At 34.5% G+C, this 18,332-nt stretch overlaps 17 protein-coding genes and 2 pseudogenes across 19 annotated transcripts, besides 1 other annotated feature; 13 read left to right on the top strand and 6 right to left on the bottom strand.

The window, feature by feature from the left end:
- Positions 1–18,332: part of a mobile genetic element that runs on past both edges of the window.
- Positions 742–1,569, top strand: TVAGG3_0900330 (phage tail repeat-like family; the record flags this gene model as incomplete). The annotated part of the gene is made up of 1 exon (XM_051251281.1): positions 742–1,569. One exon carries the CDS (start codon positions 742–744, stop codon positions 1,567–1,569), a length of 828 nt encoding a protein of 275 aa, XP_051076855.1.
- Positions 2,328–3,176, bottom strand: TVAGG3_0900320 (uncharacterized protein; the record flags this gene model as incomplete). Its single annotated transcript, XM_051251280.1, has 1 exon — positions 2,328–3,176. The coding sequence occupies one exon, from the start codon at positions 3,174–3,176 to the stop codon at positions 2,328–2,330; it is 849 nt and encodes a 282-aa protein (XP_051076854.1).
- On the top strand, positions 5,742–6,143 carry TVAGG3_0900310 (uncharacterized protein; the record flags this gene model as incomplete). Its single annotated transcript, XM_051251279.1, has 1 exon — positions 5,742–6,143. One exon carries the CDS (start codon positions 5,742–5,744, stop codon positions 6,141–6,143), a length of 402 nt encoding a protein of 133 aa, XP_051076853.1.
- TVAGG3_0900300 (uncharacterized protein) lies at positions 6,163–6,315 on the top strand (the record flags this gene model as incomplete). The annotated part of the gene is made up of 1 exon (XM_051251278.1): positions 6,163–6,315. The coding sequence occupies one exon, from the start codon at positions 6,163–6,165 to the stop codon at positions 6,313–6,315; it is 153 nt and encodes a 50-aa protein (XP_051076852.1).
- Positions 6,335–6,918, top strand: TVAGG3_0900290 (annotated as a pseudogene). The gene has a single exon. A coding segment is annotated over exon 1 (584 nt).
- TVAGG3_0900280 (uncharacterized protein) lies at positions 6,964–7,401 on the top strand (the record flags this gene model as incomplete). Its single annotated transcript, XM_051251277.1, has 1 exon — positions 6,964–7,401. A coding segment is annotated over one exon (438 nt), but the record flags the coding sequence as incomplete, so codon positions are not given.
- On the top strand, positions 7,405–8,254 carry TVAGG3_0900270 (annotated as a pseudogene). The gene has a single exon. A coding segment is annotated over exon 1 (850 nt).
- TVAGG3_0900260 (DNA/RNA polymerases family) lies at positions 8,511–9,101 on the top strand (the record flags this gene model as incomplete). Its single annotated transcript, XM_051251276.1, has 1 exon — positions 8,511–9,101. One exon carries the CDS (start codon positions 8,511–8,513, stop codon positions 9,099–9,101), a length of 591 nt encoding a protein of 196 aa, XP_051076850.1.
- TVAGG3_0900250 (uncharacterized protein) lies at positions 9,250–9,860 on the top strand (the record flags this gene model as incomplete). Its single annotated transcript, XM_051251275.1, has 1 exon — positions 9,250–9,860. A coding segment is annotated over one exon (611 nt), but the record flags the coding sequence as incomplete, so codon positions are not given.
- On the bottom strand, positions 10,224–10,598 carry TVAGG3_0900240 (uncharacterized protein; the record flags this gene model as incomplete). Its single annotated transcript, XM_051251274.1, has 1 exon — positions 10,224–10,598. One exon carries the CDS (start codon positions 10,596–10,598, stop codon positions 10,224–10,226), a length of 375 nt encoding a protein of 124 aa, XP_051076848.1.
- On the top strand, positions 10,932–11,150 carry TVAGG3_0900230 (uncharacterized protein; the record flags this gene model as incomplete). Its single annotated transcript, XM_051251273.1, has 1 exon — positions 10,932–11,150. One exon carries the CDS (start codon positions 10,932–10,934, stop codon positions 11,148–11,150), a length of 219 nt encoding a protein of 72 aa, XP_051076847.1.
- TVAGG3_0900220 (organellar and viral DNA polymerase type B) lies at positions 11,817–12,752 on the top strand (the record flags this gene model as incomplete). The annotated part of the gene is made up of 1 exon (XM_051251272.1): positions 11,817–12,752. One exon carries the CDS (start codon positions 11,817–11,819, stop codon positions 12,750–12,752), a length of 936 nt encoding a protein of 311 aa, XP_051076846.1.
- On the top strand, positions 13,099–13,503 carry TVAGG3_0900210 (KilA, N-terminal/APSES-type HTH, DNA-binding family; the record flags this gene model as incomplete). Its single annotated transcript, XM_051251271.1, has 1 exon — positions 13,099–13,503. The coding sequence occupies one exon, from the start codon at positions 13,099–13,101 to the stop codon at positions 13,501–13,503; it is 405 nt and encodes a 134-aa protein (XP_051076845.1).
- Positions 13,567–14,427, top strand: TVAGG3_0900200 (KilA, N-terminal/APSES-type HTH, DNA-binding family; the record flags this gene model as incomplete). The annotated part of the gene is made up of 1 exon (XM_051251270.1): positions 13,567–14,427. One exon carries the CDS (start codon positions 13,567–13,569, stop codon positions 14,425–14,427), a length of 861 nt encoding a protein of 286 aa, XP_051076844.1.
- On the bottom strand, positions 14,684–15,319 carry TVAGG3_0900190 (protein of unknown function, DUF4106 family; the record flags this gene model as incomplete). Its single annotated transcript, XM_051251269.1, has 1 exon — positions 14,684–15,319. A coding segment is annotated over one exon (636 nt), but the record flags the coding sequence as incomplete, so codon positions are not given.
- On the top strand, positions 15,587–15,808 carry TVAGG3_0900180 (uncharacterized protein; the record flags this gene model as incomplete). Its single annotated transcript, XM_051251268.1, has 1 exon — positions 15,587–15,808. A coding segment is annotated over one exon (222 nt), but the record flags the coding sequence as incomplete, so codon positions are not given.
- TVAGG3_0900170 (protein of unknown function, DUF4108 family) lies at positions 15,825–16,214 on the bottom strand (the record flags this gene model as incomplete). Its single annotated transcript, XM_051251267.1, has 1 exon — positions 15,825–16,214. One exon carries the CDS (start codon positions 16,212–16,214, stop codon positions 15,825–15,827), a length of 390 nt encoding a protein of 129 aa, XP_051076841.1.
- TVAGG3_0900160 (uncharacterized protein) lies at positions 16,278–17,513 on the bottom strand (the record flags this gene model as incomplete). Its single annotated transcript, XM_051251266.1, has 1 exon — positions 16,278–17,513. The coding sequence occupies one exon, from the start codon at positions 17,511–17,513 to the stop codon at positions 16,278–16,280; it is 1,236 nt and encodes a 411-aa protein (XP_051076840.1).
- Positions 17,543–18,331, bottom strand: TVAGG3_0900150 (uncharacterized protein; the record flags this gene model as incomplete). Its single annotated transcript, XM_051251265.1, has 1 exon — positions 17,543–18,331. The coding sequence occupies one exon, from the start codon at positions 18,329–18,331 to the stop codon at positions 17,543–17,545; it is 789 nt and encodes a 262-aa protein (XP_051076839.1).

Genomic DNA, 18,332 nt, shown 5'->3' with positions numbered 1-18,332 from the left:
CAAAGATAATAACAAGATAGAACGATTTTCAAAAAGGAATGTTTGATTTTATCATTGAATTAAAATAAAATTCTAATAGTAATATATATGTCTGTGTTATAATGAAATTGATGGTATACGTTAGCACCAAATTACATATGCTAGTAAATACAAGCCACATAAATAACATTTTAGTATGTCTGCAACCTTTTTTTTTGAATCATGAGTAAGTAAGAATATTTTTGTAACAAAATGATATCATGTATCGAAAGAACATACTTTATTGTTGTATCCTCTACTTTTCCAAAGATTATTGTATCTCAAATCTTAATTCTTTAGATGGTAAACAAAAACATTCATGCAAGAGACATTCCAAGGAGCATATTACACTGTAGAATCTTGAAAAAGTTGGAACTAATTAATTCACTCCAGAGGAGCAATGTTGTATGCATTCAATTTTAAAATAAAAAAAAACTATATATTATCGAACTTAATAGGTCAGGTAAGTGGGGCTTCCAGGCGCGTTGCGCCCTCTAGCCCTGAAGATGTTTAGTATAAATGAAGTTTTTATTCGGAAAATTGTTAGTCTTCTGGTGTGAATTCGGAGGACTCTTCTTCTTCCTCCATTGCTTCTGGGAAGAAGCCTTCTTCTGGGTCGAAAAATTATATAATGTGTCGCTTTTCACAAATTATATATGTTTTCATGTTTTGTCACTTTTCTGTCACTTTTCAGGAAAAAAACATTTTTATTATTATATATAAATGAATTTTACAAAACCTCCGTTACCGTTCTTTGGAAATAAGAGTAGATGTAAAGATATTATATTGAGAGAACTTAAGAAACTACCGAATGGTCTAACATTTGTAGATTTGTTCGGTGGAAGTTTCTATATATCCCATTTATGTCATACAATATTCCCAGACTCAAAGATTATATGCAATGACTTCGACAACTATATGGACCGTCTCAAACATATACCAGACACAAACAATATATTGAAAGAGTTGAAAGAAAAGATACCTATAGGTAAGATGGAACGTATACCATTAGATAAGAAAAATATTGTGAGAGAGGTTTTGAAAAAAGCAGAATATATAGACTGGGATAGTATATCTGCTAGACTATTATATAGTGGTTCTATAAGAGTTCATGACATTGAAACACTTATGTCAAAAGTTTTATATCTTAACTATACAAATGTTTTCAAAGAGGACATAGAAAAATATATTGAGGGTATAGAGTTTGTGAGATGTCATTGGACAGAGTTGTATGAAAAATATAAAGACAAGGAAAATGTTTTCTTTATAGTAGACCCGCCGTTCTATAACACATGGGATTTTCAATACCAAGTAGACTGGACTTTGAGAGACTCTTTAGAAACTTTAGACGTTATACATAACCATCCATGCTTTTACTTTACATCCGATAAAAGTGGTTTAGAAAGTGTCATGAAATGGCTAGAAGATATAAACGACTATGAGTTTAGATATGACAAGATAGAACATGAGAGAGGTCCTATAAACTGGAGAAAGTGTCATAACAAAGAAATTTTATTAGTAAGTAAATGTGGTTTGAAATCGGATTGTTAGTTTTAGTTTTTTTCCATTGTGTCATTTATTTATTTGACGTGGCAGAAAAGTACAGAGAATATGAAGATGAACCAATGCCTGCAAATGTTCAGTATATGTACTCGTAAGAGATATTTTTATCTAATATTAAATGGACGCACAGAACTTAGCGAATGCACAGCAACCTGGACAACCAAACCCAGAGAATATTCCAAATGAAGTTAGAATACAAACTGCAATGGCAAACTATGGTCAAGTGCCAACAGATGTACAAATGCAAACTGCCATGTCAAATGACGCTGCGTTAGGTTTGCTACCATGGTATGCAAATATGAGATGGAAAGAGTTTTATACAAACCCTGAAGTGGGATATAAACAACTTTATGCAGATGACTCGAACACAGGAGTTGACCCAGAATATGTTTTCTACCAGAGGAGAAACAGAATGTATGAGCTCCAGTTAAAGAATGCTATGGAACTCAACAGGAAACGTAAGAGACTAGGCGGACATTAGATTTTTACTACTAGTAAAATGGGTTTCTTCAGTAGTATTGGAAACTTCTTCAGAAGAGTTGGAAGAGGTATATGGAATGGAATAAAATCTGTCGGAAGAGGAATTTGGAACGGAGTCAAAAATATTGGTAAAAGAGTAGGTCGGTTTGTTGGTATTATACCTAAAGACCCTCAACCAGAAGAACAAGCTCCTGTTATACAACAGCCTGAACCTGCACCACAGTCTAGTTGGCAACCAAATCCAACACCTCAACCGTATTAAAAAGTTATATTTTTATCGTTCGATAGTAGTTGTATATGAAACTAAGTTCTAAGTAAAACGCATGGTATAATGGAATTATTCTTTTTCTTCCATCTGTAGTAAACCATACTTGAAAGTCTGAAATACTTCCACTTGGTGGTTCGTATAACTTTGTAGGTTTTTCGTAAAAGTCATTTGCCAAGCATAAGAAAGAGTTTTGGGCGCCAGAAAATGAAGCATGAACTATCACAGCATCTTGGTCGAAAACATCTTTAAATAAATATGGTTCATCTCTTGCATATCGACTGTAGATATTTGCTAAAGGAGGTTCAACTTTCTGATTTAACATTCTTTGCAAATAATACCATGACATTGCAGTGAATTCTGTATATATTTGTTCGTCTTTATTTGGATTGTCTTCGTAGATTTGAAATGACACTTGTGAATTTTGTTTGTCATATACAATTCTCACATAAAGTGTGCTATTGGTATTCGCATATTCATCAGCATATTTTGCATAACATGAATTTATTTTATCTTCTATATTTTTTAATGCAGCCTGTAGAGAAGATGAGAGGTCAACTTGTATTAGCTCAATTTCTTCCCACATTTTTCGTTGCCCTTCAGATGTATAATCTATATGAAACCTTACAATAAATGGAAAACTTTTATCTTCTACAGACACAAACTTTATTCTTCGAAAGCCAATAGCTTTTGTGACAGATGGGTCTCTTAACCATCTTAATGGGTAGTCAAAACGATAGCCTTCATGCTTTACGGTATCTGTCTCAAACTTTTGACCGACATTAGTAAAAAGTTCATCTAATGGTTTAGTTGTAGCAACTCTAGAATTTTCTTTTTCTATTGGAAGCATATTTTATCTATAATAAAAATGTCAAATGAAACAGCGTCTATGAGAGAAATACAACACAACCGACAACTCATTATGCAAGCTCTAAATAAGAACACAACAAACTTTTCAAACTATTCTAAGATATCTGAGTCATTGAAAGAAGGAAACTTAAAACTGACATTAAACCCTTTAACAGATGAGTTTCTATTTCAAGACAAGAAGAACAATACTGTCTGTATAAATCCAACAAAAGGAACTTTAAACGAGAAACCTATAAATGAACTTCTTTTGAAAGCAGATGTTGACAACAAAGCTGACAAAGAATATGTAGACGATGAAATAGCAAAAGAAGAAGAAAGAGCTAACAATGCTTATGCAACAAAAGAACATACTCATCCTGAACTAGCAGACAAAACATATGTTGACAATAAAATGTCAAGTGAAGTGACAAGAGCTGAAAACGAATATTCTAAAAAGACTCATACACATTATATTAACCAAATACCAAGTCTTAAGGAAACATTAGAGACAAAAGCAGATAAGACTCATACACATTCTATATCTGATATTACAAACTTACAAGAAACCTTAAACAGGAAAAGTGCCGTTGGACATACACATACCATTGCAAATATTACAAACTTACAAGAAACCTTAAACAGGAAAAGTGCCGTTGGACATACACATACCATTGCAAATATTACAAACTTACAAGAAACCTTAAACAGGAAAAGTGCCGTTGGACATACACATACCATTGCAAATATTACAAACTTGCAAGAAACCTTAAACAGGAAAAGTGCCGTTGGACATACACATACCATTGCAAATATTACAAACTTGCAAGAAACCTTAAACAGGAAAAGTGCCGTTGGACATACACATACCATTGCAAATATTACAAACTTACAAGAAACCTTAAACAGGAAAAGTGACGTTGGACATACACATTCTATATCTGAAATAACAGACTTAAACGTTAGCCTTGAAAAGAAAGCAGATAAGACTCATACACATACAAGTTTTACAACTTTTACAGCAGATGATATTACACTAAACACAACCTTGCCAAGTAAAGGTCCAACAATACCACCGGCAACAAGTCTTGTAGATACTTTGATATCTAATGACAATAGTATTATGCATCTAAGACAGGAACTCAATGTGCTTAAACAAATTTTGCCGAATCTTATTTACCCGGTTGGCTCATTATATGTTTCAATGAATTCTACCAGACCAGAAGTAGTACTTGGTTTTGGAACTTGGACTCAAATAGTCGACAGGTTTTTGTATTGTGCAAACTCTTCAAAGGAAACAGGTGGAAGTAAAACGATTTCAGGTGCAAATTTACCTGCACACAGTCACTACATAGATTTAAGTACATCTCAAGCAGGTTGGCATAGTCATAGATATATTGGTTGGTCAGGAATGACAAAAGGTAAAGGATATGATGTTAAAGACGACGTTAAGTTTGCTATAAATGGTTACTGGAGTGACACTCAGGGAGATGGAAACCATACACATTTCGTTTCAGGATATACACAAACAACGGGACAAAGTAAAGACTACATGCCACCTTACATGACAGTTTACGCATGGTATAGAAATGCTTAGTCGTCATTTTCAACTTCTTTAGCATATTCGTCAGGAGTTGTCTTATATTTGTTAGGAACTGTCTTTGAAAGTATACCACCTTGAACTTTGACAAGTTTGAAACGAGGTCTGGCAATAGTAGTTTTATCTTCTGCTTGCAGTGTGTACATTTTGCCATGTTTGCCTAAAACTTCATAATATTCTCTTGTATACTTTCTTCTATTTTTACGAACACGAATGTGAGTACCTGTCGGGTTCCCATTGTTGTCATAGTCAATAGTATTTTCATATGGGTCGCGTTTAGGTATTTCTATTTTTACTTTGTCACCTTTCTGAAGTTTGAAGCCCGGCATTCTTTCTTGTTTGTCTCTTTTGACTAAATTATTAAATATATAGTCTTTCTCTAAGTCAGGGTTGTTTTTCATTTCTTCGGGGGAGTGGTTTCCCAAACCTTTTTGTTTACAGTTATTGTAAATATTTAAAACTTGTCTCATCTTTGCCATGGAGAAGTGTCTATATTTGTCGTCATATGACATTTCATTTGCTTCAACACCTTGTGGTTGGTTTAAGTCTCTTAACATTTTTATACAACCGTCAATGACACCAAGAGCAGAATGGTTTTGGTCGACAATGAAATATTGGTTTACATTTTTTGAACGCAGATAGTTTTTTACATCATCTGATTTGAAAGAACTTTCACAGTCAGATGTCAGTTTTGTTGGATGGTATTTGTCAACGAATATTGTCAAAGCAGTTTTTACATCTAAAATATTTTTGGACCATAATGGTATGGCTTCACAGTATCTTGTGTTTTGACCAACAAATATTAACCAGTATGGAGGTCCATCTGTTCTAACTCTCGGAATGTTTTCCAAGATATCCATAAACCAAGCATTTGGTGTTGAACTAAAGATTTTTATCATGAGTGCTTTCTTTGTCGCTTTAGAAACATAGGGGTCCTTGTTCGGATTCGTCATTTTTACCCTATAAGAAATGGGTTTATTTGGCGCATTAGCAGGAGTTGCATCCAGATTTTTGCCCGCAGTGGGAACAATAGCCAGAGGTGCATTTGGAATTGGAAAGAAGATTTTGAGTACATTAGGTATACTTAAAGAGAAAGCACAACCTATTATACAAACTGTACAGAAAGGTTGGGATGTAGCACGAGATGCAACAAATCTTATTCCAAATCCTGAAACAAGAGGAAAAGTTCAAGGATGGATGGACAATGTAGGAAGACAAGCAGGAAACTATTATAACAAAGCAAATGACTACTATAACCAAGCAGGACACTATATGGACCAAGGTGAAAGATTCTTTAACAGAGGATATAACCATGCACAACAGTGGGTAAACAATAACCAACCTCAACCGCCTCAAACGTGGGGAATGTAAATTTTTTTACTGAGATGAAATGAACAATGCAGCATTGAGACAAATAAGTTCAAGATGGATTTGTCGGCTTCCAGTAGTTACACCACGTGTTTGTAAAGTTCTTCCTATACCTCAGGAAGTTTTAGACCGACTTAAAAAACCTAAACAACCAGTTGAAAACAAACCAAACTAAAATTTTTTACTGAGATGAAATGACCGAAGAAGTTGAAACGGTAGATTTGACACCACAAACAAAAAGTTCAGAACCATTGTCAAAACCTGTCAAAGAACTTACAGATGAAGAGAAAAATTCAATAATAGAAAGTGCCAGGTCTGGAAATACAAACCCTAACTATAAAGTCACTTTTCATAGAAATGGAACGGCTAGTATCTCAAAAAGAAACAGACTCTCACAAATAAAATATTGAAGTCTGAAGGAGCTTTCGAGACAACAGATGGAAAAGTTTACTTCACTGACCAACAGTTCATTATAGAACATCTCATTGACTTAGAGTCGAAATATTCTAAACTTTACAACAAACACAAAAAGTTGAAAGGAAAACAGAAACAGATGGCATATGACATTTATGAAGATGTTGACGACACAACTATTCCAGCAAGTGAGGTAAAGTCAGAGAAACCGAAAAGTGACGAAAAACCAATAGAAGAAGGGAAGCCAAAAACTGAAGATAAACCAAAACCAAAGTTTAGTTTGGAAACTAAACCAAGTCAACCTTCATTAGCTGGTATGGGTTGGCGTCAAAGACTTATGGCAGCAGGTGGTTATGTAAAGTAAAGAAAAAAACATTTTTTTATTTTTATAAAAATGCCCCCGTATAGAATGGATAGAAGGTCTGCTAGAATAAAAGCAGAGTTAGAAAGATATGGTTGGAAAGTTTCGAAGAAGTTTAAATATAGGAAGGGAAGACCCATAAAAGTCTATGACAAATTGTCTGGTCTTCGCTACGAAATGGATTTGGAAACAGCACGTGCCAATTATCCAAACAGACTAGAGAGGTTAGAAGAAGAACGTCTTATGGACATGCCTTTCGATGTTAGTGAACCTCAAGTTGAAGGACACGACGGCTTTGCCAGATTCTACTGGAAACATGACGAACAATTGCATCCTTTGAGAAGGAAAAAAGGAAAAGGTGAAGACGCACATGCTCCCATGGAAAGAACAAGATATGCATATGAAAAGTATCGTGAAGTTAGAAGTCAAATTACATCTGGTCGAACCTTTACAGTAAACTTTGACGAAGGAAAGAACAAAGAAGGCTTCATGGGTGTACTTGCTGCCATACAAGACGGAAATAAGAAAGGACACAATCTCAGATTGACCATAACAGATTTGGATGGTCACATTTACTATGCACATGGCAATGAACAAACAGCCGCAAAACTTCTTGACGCTTTCAAGACTACAAAGAGAGAACAAATGGTTGACTCCGACTCAGACATTTTTAATGCAATTGAAGGAATTGCAAGTGTCAAGTTCGAATGGTACCAACCTAACCCTCAAGCAGTCAGACAACATGCTGGATACTTCCCCTTCATAAATAAGTCTGACATTGACTTGACAAGGTATGGAATTTACAATTCAATTGAAACAATTGTCAATGAACCTTGCATTCTTACATGTCTCAGGAACTCTGGTCTTGTTACAGATGAGAAGATGAAGTATCTTGAGTCATGTGTGAAGACAAGGTACATTCTCAGAGGTCAATTGGCAAAAATTGCACCGTTGGCAAATGTCAATATCCGAGTCAACATACCTACAGCTAAAGGTTCTTCACATGACGACTATGTTGTTGACAAAGACTTACCATGGTTGAAGATTGTAATTGTCTACAACCACTTCATGTTGAACGAAAGTCTTACAAACCCATTCTTTGGTAAAAGTAAGTGCAACATTGTCAGAGCTGTAAACATTCTTTTCGAGAAAGGTTTGTTGGAACCAATTCCAGATGACAAGCTGACAGAAACTTTTGTACCAAAGACGAAACAAACTTTTCATTGTTAGCAAGACCAAAAGTTGTTCCAGACAAAGTTCTAGTACAAAAGAAGTACACAGTTCCACAAGGGGTTGGTATGTTCGGATACCAACCTGAACCAGAAGAACTTCCAATGAGGTTGCAAGAACTTCAAGATGCTATAAACAAACTTCCATTGAGACATCCAATTGACGTCAAATTGTATTGGAGAGCATCTGAGTTAGGTCAGAAAATTTTATATGAAACAGGTTGCTTCGACGATGTTTATGAGATAACAGGAGAAGTTTTCTAGAAGATAAGAGACTCGCTTGAATTTCCACAAACTGGACCAATTGGTTGCGACAAGTTCGACTCAGATGAAAAGATATACTATGTCGACCTTAACGCTGCATACATGAGGTTTGTCCAATATATTCCGACTGGAATTCCAAACGAAGATGGTGAGTTCCCGGGAAGGAACTATACAGTTGGAAAAGTCATACAACAACTGTATGATATTAGGAAAGCTTCAAACCCCAAACTTGCAATGACACTCAAATTGCTTATGAATTCGACATGGGGATATTCCATTAAGAAACCTCAAGAGATGAAGAGTAAACATTATGAGAAGGTCGACAACTTTGTTGAAAGGTTTTCTCCTTTTGTTTTGAAGTACGAATTCACTCAAGGTCAAAGTGGCTTAGTAACCACATTAAAACCTATTGTCGAACATTGGTCTTACCCTCAGTTCGCAAAGGCAGTCCTTGACAACTACAACAAATTCTTCTCCGAAGTCAAATCCAAAGTGAAGGTTTACTATGAGAACATTGACGCACTCATGACGAACGAAGAAGGATACAACAAACTCATTGAAATGGGAATGGTCGGTGAAAAGATGGGCTGTTTTAAGCTAGATAAGGTATTTTCCGAAGTTCATGTAATATCGAAAAGGAAATATTGGGGCATACTTGAAGACGGCACAGAAATAAAACATTGCATGAAATAAAAATTTATTTTTTAAAAAGTGACATTTTTTTATTTTATTTGAAATGTACGCTGAGTTTGTTGGAGAAGACCGTTGGGAAACTTGTTTGTTAGATGAGAAATATGAAATGGCATACCATTTTAAAACAATATATTTTTACATATATTAAATGCTTCAGGTTGAAAAACAAAGAACAAAAGTAGCAGATACAAAACCGTTAGACTATATCTTTACAAATGCTGGTAGGACTATTTCAGATGAAGAAATTTCATCCCGAGCATACAGGTTTGACTATCCAATTCGTTGGCTTCAAAGTCCTTCAGATGCAAAGGCAATAGGATTTAGAAGAGTTTTGTTTTCAAATAGAACTAACGCATTTATGTTCGCAGTATATTTTCATGGGCAGTATGAAGGTTCTGATGGTCTAATAGACAAATTTGACGAAATGAGAATCTTTACAGTTCGTTCAGACGAAAGTCTTGAGAAAACTCTAAATGACTTTCAAACTCAAATGAACAAATATTATTGGGAATTTCAAAAAAAATACGACTCTTTACTAAATGGAACATACTATCTGAAACTAGAATATGACAAGATGAACTCCACCGTTTCATTTCAAAAGATTGAAATTAACCCTCCAAGAGATACAGAGTTTTTATTTTGGGAAGTAGACAAACGTTCTTGGGCACAATTTCTTCGGTTACTAAACCAGAACGAACCATTACCACCAGATGGTCCATTTAAATTTATACTTCCACCAGCAGATTTGATGGTTTATAGAAACGTGTTTGACCCTCAAAATGTTATGTGTCATGCAAGTTTCAGTTCAAGCAACAATAGTTTTCTATGTATTGGTAAGGACTTTTATGACTTTGCTTCTAAATTCTACGAACCACCTAGTAACAGTTTCTCTGACTTTCAAGTTTGGTTCACAACAAATGGTGTGCAACATATTATTCCATTGTACTATGACTTTTATCTCGAATTGTCTTTCATATATAACTACGGAAAAGTGCTGAAAAAGTATTGAATGTGAAGATATTAGAAAATAACATTTTTTCTAACATCGTAGAAAACTCATGAAAACAATTTATTTTTGACACTTTCACAAAAAACATTAAAAAGTGAGTTAAAATGAGATATTTACTGAACTGGGTGGATGTCGCCTTCACAGGTTATGTAGAATGGTTGACCAGAGAAGTGAAGGAGACCCTTGAGAATTTGGTTCATTCTTGGGAAAGGGTTCTCTCTGTTTGGAAGTAGTATCCAAGGACGTTTGTTTAGGAACTTAACAAGAGCTTCTCTTTTGGCGTCCTTTATGTCGTCGTAGGCTGTCCCGTCTGGTATTTGAATTGGAATTCCAGTCGAAGTCTCGAGCTGAAGTGTAGACCTTCCAGAAATAGTGGTAAACTTGACCTTGGGCTTCATGACCTTGCGCAAGTAGTCTTTTACGCAGTCGTTAAGTTCAATGAGGTAAATTGCCTCGTCAAGTCTTTCTTGCATTCCAAGTTCTTCCATCCGACAGGAAAATATTTTCCGGACAAAGGGAAAAATTTTTCCTTCCGACAGGAAGAACTCTTCCATCCGACAGGAAAAATTTTCCGGACAAAGGGAAAAATTTTTCCTTCCGACAGGAAGAACTCTTCCAGTTGTCCGTCCGTAAACCATTCAAATTTTCGAAAATTGAGAACTTTTTGGTCGAACTTTCGAAAAAATTTTCCATCCGACAGGAAAAAATTTTCCGGACAAAGGGAAAAAAATTTCCTTCCGACAGGAAAAGTTCTTCCTTCCGACAGGAAAAGTTCTTCCTTCCGACAGGAAAAGTTCTTCCTTCCGACAGGACACAAACGAATGTCCGACGTCCCACCAACCGAGTCCATTCCCAAACCAGAGGAACCTAAAGAACCACAACAGTCTCCTCAGCAACCTCAGTTCCAGCAAGTACCTCCGAATTACTACCAATTTCCACCTCAAGGTTACTACCCACCACAAGGCTTCCCGAACTACCCTCCTCAGCCTATGCTTTACTGCCCCAACCCTTGGATGTTTATGCAAAACCCTGCCCCATAATTCCAATCTCAGTCCAAGAGAGACCAAGACTTCGAAGAAGGTCTGAACCGCTTACGCAAAGAGTATGCTACAGCTCCAATTGAGAGAAAGTTGTTCCCGGACCAAAAAATATAATTTAGGTGAAGAAGTGAGATTTCACCTCTTTTTTCACCTGTTTTTTCACCCTCTTGAATTTTCATGAATTTTATATATTAATGTTTTCGCTAAGCCACTTTGTGCCGTCAGTCAGTCAGTCAGTCAGTTTAGGAAAGAATTTAGAAAGTTGTTGGAAAATAAGTCCTGGGAAGAGTATTATAAGGCATTATGTGAAGAATATAGCAACAGTCTGAATTCCGGTGGTTGCTTTTTATACAAAATTCATGCAGGAAATTCTTGAGTTTTGGTTGAAAGAATACGGTGGAGCCAAAAGTGGCTCGACCTCAAAACAAGCATTTTATGAGCTTACTAAGGGTGTTATGAATGAATTCAAATGTATTTACATACATCCTGACCTCGTTCATTTTGTTGCTGAATTCAGCAAAAATATAATTTAGGTGAAGAGGTGAGATTTCACCTCTTTTTTCACCTGTTTTTTCACCCTCATGAATTTTCATGAATTTTCCCGAAATAAAAAATAAAGTTAGTTTTATTTTTATTTATTTTTTTATTTTGTATGTAAGAACAGAAATGTCAACAATCGGCACAAAAACAATTCAAACAACAGCACCAAACTCGTTAGTCATGAATCCAACATCTATGTTAGTAGAAATGAAAAGCTTCATTCCTTCTTCATATACTTTCGAAACAGAAATCCAGAAGATAAAGCAAGAACTTTTAACAAGTAATTTAGACTGTAGTGCGAAAGATGAAACAAATGAACAGTATCTTTATGAAATGGAGGACCTCATCGACCATTTGCCTAAACTACCTGAAATTCAGCAGCAAAAACTAACTATTCCTGAATTCGACGAAATTGAAGTCAAAGCAACTGACTCAGTAGAAATAAAGAAGTTCATACGAAAGGTAAATTATGAATTCCTTGGTTTTCATTGCAACCATAAAGTTATGGACAAAGATTGCGACATGGTATATAAGAACATCTCTGACATATATAAATCTGGGGAGTTTAAGACATACGACAACTTTGTTTCATTAGCTGCAAAATGTGTATGGCAGATAAGAGATAAAGATAGAAGAGGTAAGGTATGGAATGAACAGATAAAACCAACTGCTTCAGATTTAAAGAAAACCATTGACGCCTTGGTTGTTTTAGCAGGTAAGGTTTCAGAATATAACGCAAAAATGAACCCGCAATGTTCTAAATGTAAAGCAGCAATTAGGAAATATAACTACTCCGTCAAAGAGATAGAACGTATGCGAAACGACTATGCAGACTTAAAGAAAGAAGCAGAGAAGCCGGTAGAAGATAAAATGAACATGTTAGAATTTCTGAACAAAAACTATCCAACTGCTGACGATTTCCTATTATCTGATGTCAAGAAGAAGTATAAAGAAACTTTCGGCATTGTTAAAATTTTTGATGTACTAAAAGAAGAAATTGAAGCTACGAAACTGTTTAGGATTTCAAATATACATCGTACAATTCATGTAAAACGCTTATAAAATAACTGGGGTGAAAAATTAGGTGAAAAAAGAGGTGAAATCTCACATCTTCACCTAAAATATATTTTTATTGAATTCAGCAACAAAATTCTGAGTAAAATAATTTTTAGGGTATGTGTCAAACCGTTGAGTTTTCACAAAATTTAAAAAATAACGTTTACCATGTAAAACGCTTATAAAATAACTGGGGTAGAAAAGAGGTGAAAAAAGAGGTGAAATCTCACCTCTTCACCTAAATTATATTTTTATTGAATTCAGCAACAAATTTCATGAATTTCCTTAAGATAGAAAAAATAAAGTTAGTTTTATTTTTATTTATTTTTTTATTTTGTATGTAAAGACAGTAATGTCAACAACAGAGAACACAACAACAGTTATAGTCCATGAAGCTATAAATGAAGAATATGAGTACATACAGTTTAACAAACAACTCCGTCTCATTCGTTCGGTCAAAGACGATATGTACCAAATGCAAAGTATTTTGAATGCTCTTCGTTCTACAAAGCAAGCATATCATTGGTTTGAAAACCAACAGACAAAAGAACTTTTAGAAGAATTTCCTCATATGATTGCTTCCCTCGGAAAACCGAGAGAAGAGATTCCGTACGAAAATCGCAAGAATTTGGCTCCTGGTTTGAAAGGATATTATGTTCATAGACTTTTAGTAAATGCTGTAGCAATGTGGGCTTCACCTCTTCACCTAAATTATATTTTTATTGAATTCAGCAACAAATTTCATGAATTTCCTTAAGATAGAAAAAATAAAGTTAGTTTTATTTTTATTTATTTTTTTATTTTGTATGTAAAGACAGTAATGTCAACAACAGAGAACACAACAACAGTTATAGTCCATGAAGCTATAAATGAAGAATATGAGTACATACAGTTTAACAAACAACTCCGTCTCATTCGTTCGGTCAAAGACGATATGTACCAAATGCAAAGTATTTTGACAGCATGTTATGCTCCAGATACTAAGCTTCCTAAAGACTGGTTTAGGAACCAAAGCACACAAGAACTTTTGAGCGAAGCACAGCGAGACATACTTTTTTCTGAAAACAGTGAAGAACAGCGAGTAGGTAAAAAACCCCAGTCGCCAAAACTCTATGAAAATCGTGAAAAATTGCCAAACGGTTTGAGAGGATATTATGTACATAGACTTCTTGTAAATGCTGTTGCAATGTGGGCTTCACATCGTTATGCTTGGTATATTTACAGACTTCTTGACGAAATTCATAGACAAGAACGTGAAGAGATGGAAAAGAAACTTCATGCAAAAGATGAAGTCATTGAAGCAAAAGACAAAAGCATTCAGAAAAGAATACCACGTTCGGTACCAAAAGGAAAGGAAAAGAACTATAAGTATATGATTTATACTGAAGAGATGGAAAATGAAGAAGATAAAGATATGGTTATGTTGCATTTAGTCAGAAGAAACAACAAAAGCTTTTACGACCTTGCTAAGATTTACAAATCTGACAGAAATTGGTTCTATCGCGAAAACTTACCGATTTCAATGACCCCAAATGAAGATGTGAAACAAATAGTTCAAGATACGTTACCTCAAACACACTATGATATTAAAGGTTGTACAATACTTACATTCAAAGAAGATTTGTCATTGTTAAAGGAAAAAATAACAGAGTATTTTGACAACTTCAAACAAGCAGAGTAAATGAACTCTTTATTTTTCAAGCTTGACTTTTTACAATTTGAACTTTGTTTGCGTAGATATGAATTCTGAAAGAAGTATGAGGGTCTTGTATGACTTTGTACTTCTCCCATAGTTCATGTCTGTCAAACTTACCTGCCATGGACTCTTTCATAAGTTCCATGAAATCGTCTTCGGACAATCCGGGGAAAAGTATAATGTCAGTAAGTATTCTTTTAACATCCTTACTTAAACTCTTGGCTGTCTGTACACATATTACGACTGAGATGTTAAAGTGTCTGAGCTTCTTAAGAATTCGACACATGTCTTGTTCTCTGTTCTTTAACAAAGGATGAGAAGCAAAGTCATCTAAGATAAGAAGACATCTATGAGGGTAAGTCTTCCAATCGTAAGATTGCAATTTCTTCGAAATGTATTCTATCTCTTTCTGTTTGTTTCTGAAGTGTTTCTTCTCTAATATTCTCTGCATTTCCTCATTTGGGTCTTTAAACTTAGAATTTATATACTCATTTATAGCATTATACTTCAAAACTCTTCTTTGGTACTTCTTTATCCAATCTAACAACTCAGTATCCTTTATACATACTAACTTAGACTTCTTTATAATATCTTTGAACGAATTGACGGTTTGGTCAAATTGACCAGAAGTCGAACAAATAACAACTAACTCATAGAATGGGTTCTTCTCATCTAGTTCTTGTTGTTGTGCAGCCATTTTAAGATAAGTGAAAGTCTTACCCGACCCAGGTGGTGCAATTAGACCTGTTATACCATTCTGAGCAAATAAGAACTTGTCATGTATAGGCTTTATCTGAGCATTTTCTAACTTCCTCTTGTTCTTGTTTAAAACATTCTCAAATTTCTTGTCAATGTCAGCAAACTTTTTTTCTAACATATTTTTAGAAAAATTAAAAATTTTATCTTTTAGAAAATGTCTAGCGATTTCGCTATCTATATTCGAGACAAGCTTTTCGACAGCAAAACATCTGTCGACCATAAAATCTTACATAGTGTAAACAAGAAAGGGGAATTTGTTCTAAAGTTCTGTTTCTGGGAATATGACAAGAACCATAAAACATTAAGCAGAGCAGTCTTAAAATTTGTCAATGACAGACTTGTTGACAGAGATGACACCGATTGGAAAGATGAAGTCCAATAAAAGTTCTTAGAATGCAAAGAAGACACATGCGCTGTTCTTGAAGATGAAATAGAAAACAGAATAGATGAGCTATTAAAGGACAAAGAACTTTTACATAAATATGGTTGCGCCAAATTTGACATAACTCCACCAGAAAAGAAGAAGAGAGAAAAGAAAGAAAAGAAAGTAGAAGAAGAGAAGAAAGAACCTGAACCAGTTCCAGAGAAAAAGAAATTTGACATGTAAAAATAATATTTTATTTTTAGAACATTTCTGGGTCAATGTCAATGTTCTCTTCCTCTTTAGGAGTAAACACTGGCTTAGACTCTAAAATCTTTTTACCCAATTTACCTTGAACTTCTACAACTTTAGACTCATAATATTCATAGTCGTCTGTCTTCTTTGGTTCATAAGGTATAACAAGTTTGTATGCTTTGCCTTCTTTAAGGTTTGAGAACCTTCTGTCAAAACTTTCTTTGACTGTTAACAAACCTTCTATGTCTAAGTCTTCAAATTTCGCACCATTTTTAGTCACAATAGCAAACTTAACTGGTTCGATGTTCCAAACTTTGCTGAATGAAGACTTTTCAAAATGGTAGAAGTAAACATTCAAATATGTGAATGGGTCTAGTTCTTCTTTAAGTCCTGACATGTACTTATTTACTGAGATGAATTTTGCCATCTTTTCTATCGGATAAAAATTTTTTTTTTAAATTTACTCAGAAAAATTTTTCTTTGTATATACACCATTCTGAACATCTAAAAGACTTTTGACATTTGCCAAGAATGTACGTTTAGAAGCTGCCATATAACCATATTCTTGACAATATTGTTTATATTCATCATATAAAGACTTTTCATCTAATGACACAAAGTCAGTTTCATCTATGAACAGTTCATATACACTCTTGTTTGCTTCTAACAATGTTTGTCTCTCTTCGGTATGTGGAATTTGTCTTGGATTGAACTTAGAAATATCTAATGTCATGAAATATGAGAACAAGTGGTTGTAAAAGTCAGATGTCAAAGTTTCTGCTAAGTCGTCAAAATATTCTGTATCTTGCATATGAGAATCTGACGTTCTGATAACTACATATCTTCTGTCAGAACTTTCTAACTTCATCGGAACAGCATTGTTTGAAACCATAATGAAGTTTGCAACATTTTCACAAACTCTTTGGTCTTTATACTTTCTTTCAACAACTCCAACTTTGTCTGTTATAAGACTCTTCAAAGCATCCGAGTTCAAAACTTTTGTTGTATCTATACTTTGAAGTTCATTGCAAACTATAAGTTTCATATTCTCTATTGAGGAGTTAAACTTGCCACAGATGTTTTCTAAGTTTGTCATATTCGGGTTCGAATAGCTCTCTAACAGTTTGCATAAGATATCTGTAAAGAATGTGTTCTTACCTGTTCCTTGTTTTCCAATTATGATGAGAGCAGTTTCATTTTTAGCACTTGGATGTTGTAAGATGTTTGCAAACCAACATAAGATATACTCATAGACTCTTTCGTTTCCATTGCATATAATTTCTTTGACATGGTCTAACCAAGCTTCTATAATATTTTCTTTCCATTCTACTTGTTCATATTTATATCCAGTGAAGATAGAATAGAAGTTTGGAGAAGGTGTATAGAACTTTATACCACGAACTGAAAAATCTTCAAGTTTTGACAATAAGATATCCCAAGCATCTAACATCTTCATTCCAACTTGTACAACTTTTATTTTCTTAAGTTTCTGTCTACATTCTTGTTCAGACACTATTGTTGCTCTTGGTTTGTTAAAGACAACATCCCATTCTTTCATGACATAACATTCTGGGGCAGAGTCAACATAAATGACTAAACGTTTCAAATTCTCGACTGCTTTGTTATAGTCTCTAAATGGACACATATTTCTGAATGCTTGGAAGTCATAAAAATCTGAAACATCTATTCTGTACATTTTTATAAAAATAAAAAAAAATATTTTTTTTATTCTTGACTTTGTTGTTGCATTTGTTGTTCTTGAGCTATTTGTTGTTGAAGTTGTTCTTGTAATACAATACTTTCACCAGTTGCATCTTCCAATTCGAAACTTTCTGCCGTCATTGACAAATACATAGGACATAAAAGTTTTACAGGAACAAAGTTTGCGTCAACTAATGTCAACGTTATACTTGCCAAAGTGTTTGAGTTCACTAAGGTTGAAAATTCTGCATTCGAATGAACAATAGGCAAACCAGCAGAGAAAGTATTGTTTATACGCATAAGTATCTTTTGGTCATAATAGTTTCTGTCGACATTCGAATAACACTTTGAACCTAAGTTTGAAACAATATATAAGATTGGTGTGCTTAATGTCAATGGAATAGACATTCCTTGTATGACACCTTTTCCTGTTATAGGAAACTGTTGGTAGTAAAAACCAGAAATAAGTTTTGTATTATAGCTCATATCGTTTATAGTAAACTCAGTCAGACATCCAAACATAATGAAACCTGCTCTAGTTGCAGCACATGTTACACCCGTACTTAAAGTATTAAATAAGTCAACAAAACCTGTTGGTGGTATATCTGAGTAAGTATCTTCAAAGGAGTATTTTTTACCATTCACAACAATAAAGTCTTCTGGTGTCAAAAGAGCAAAACAGGCTTTAGTCGTCATTGTGTTTAAGGTTAGTTTACAATATCGTCCTTGAGGACTTTGTAAGTTTGTTGTTATAGAATTATATGACTCAGGGTTTTTAGTCGTAATAGTATAAACCATTATGTCTTCTGCCATT

Source organism: Trichomonas vaginalis, chromosome I (genome assembly GCF_026262505.1).
Source record: "Trichomonas vaginalis G3 chromosome I, whole genome shotgun sequence".
NCBI classification, from domain to species: domain Eukaryota; phylum Parabasalia; order Trichomonadida; family Trichomonadidae; genus Trichomonas; species Trichomonas vaginalis.
This window is presented reverse-complemented; position numbering and strand designations above follow the sequence as displayed.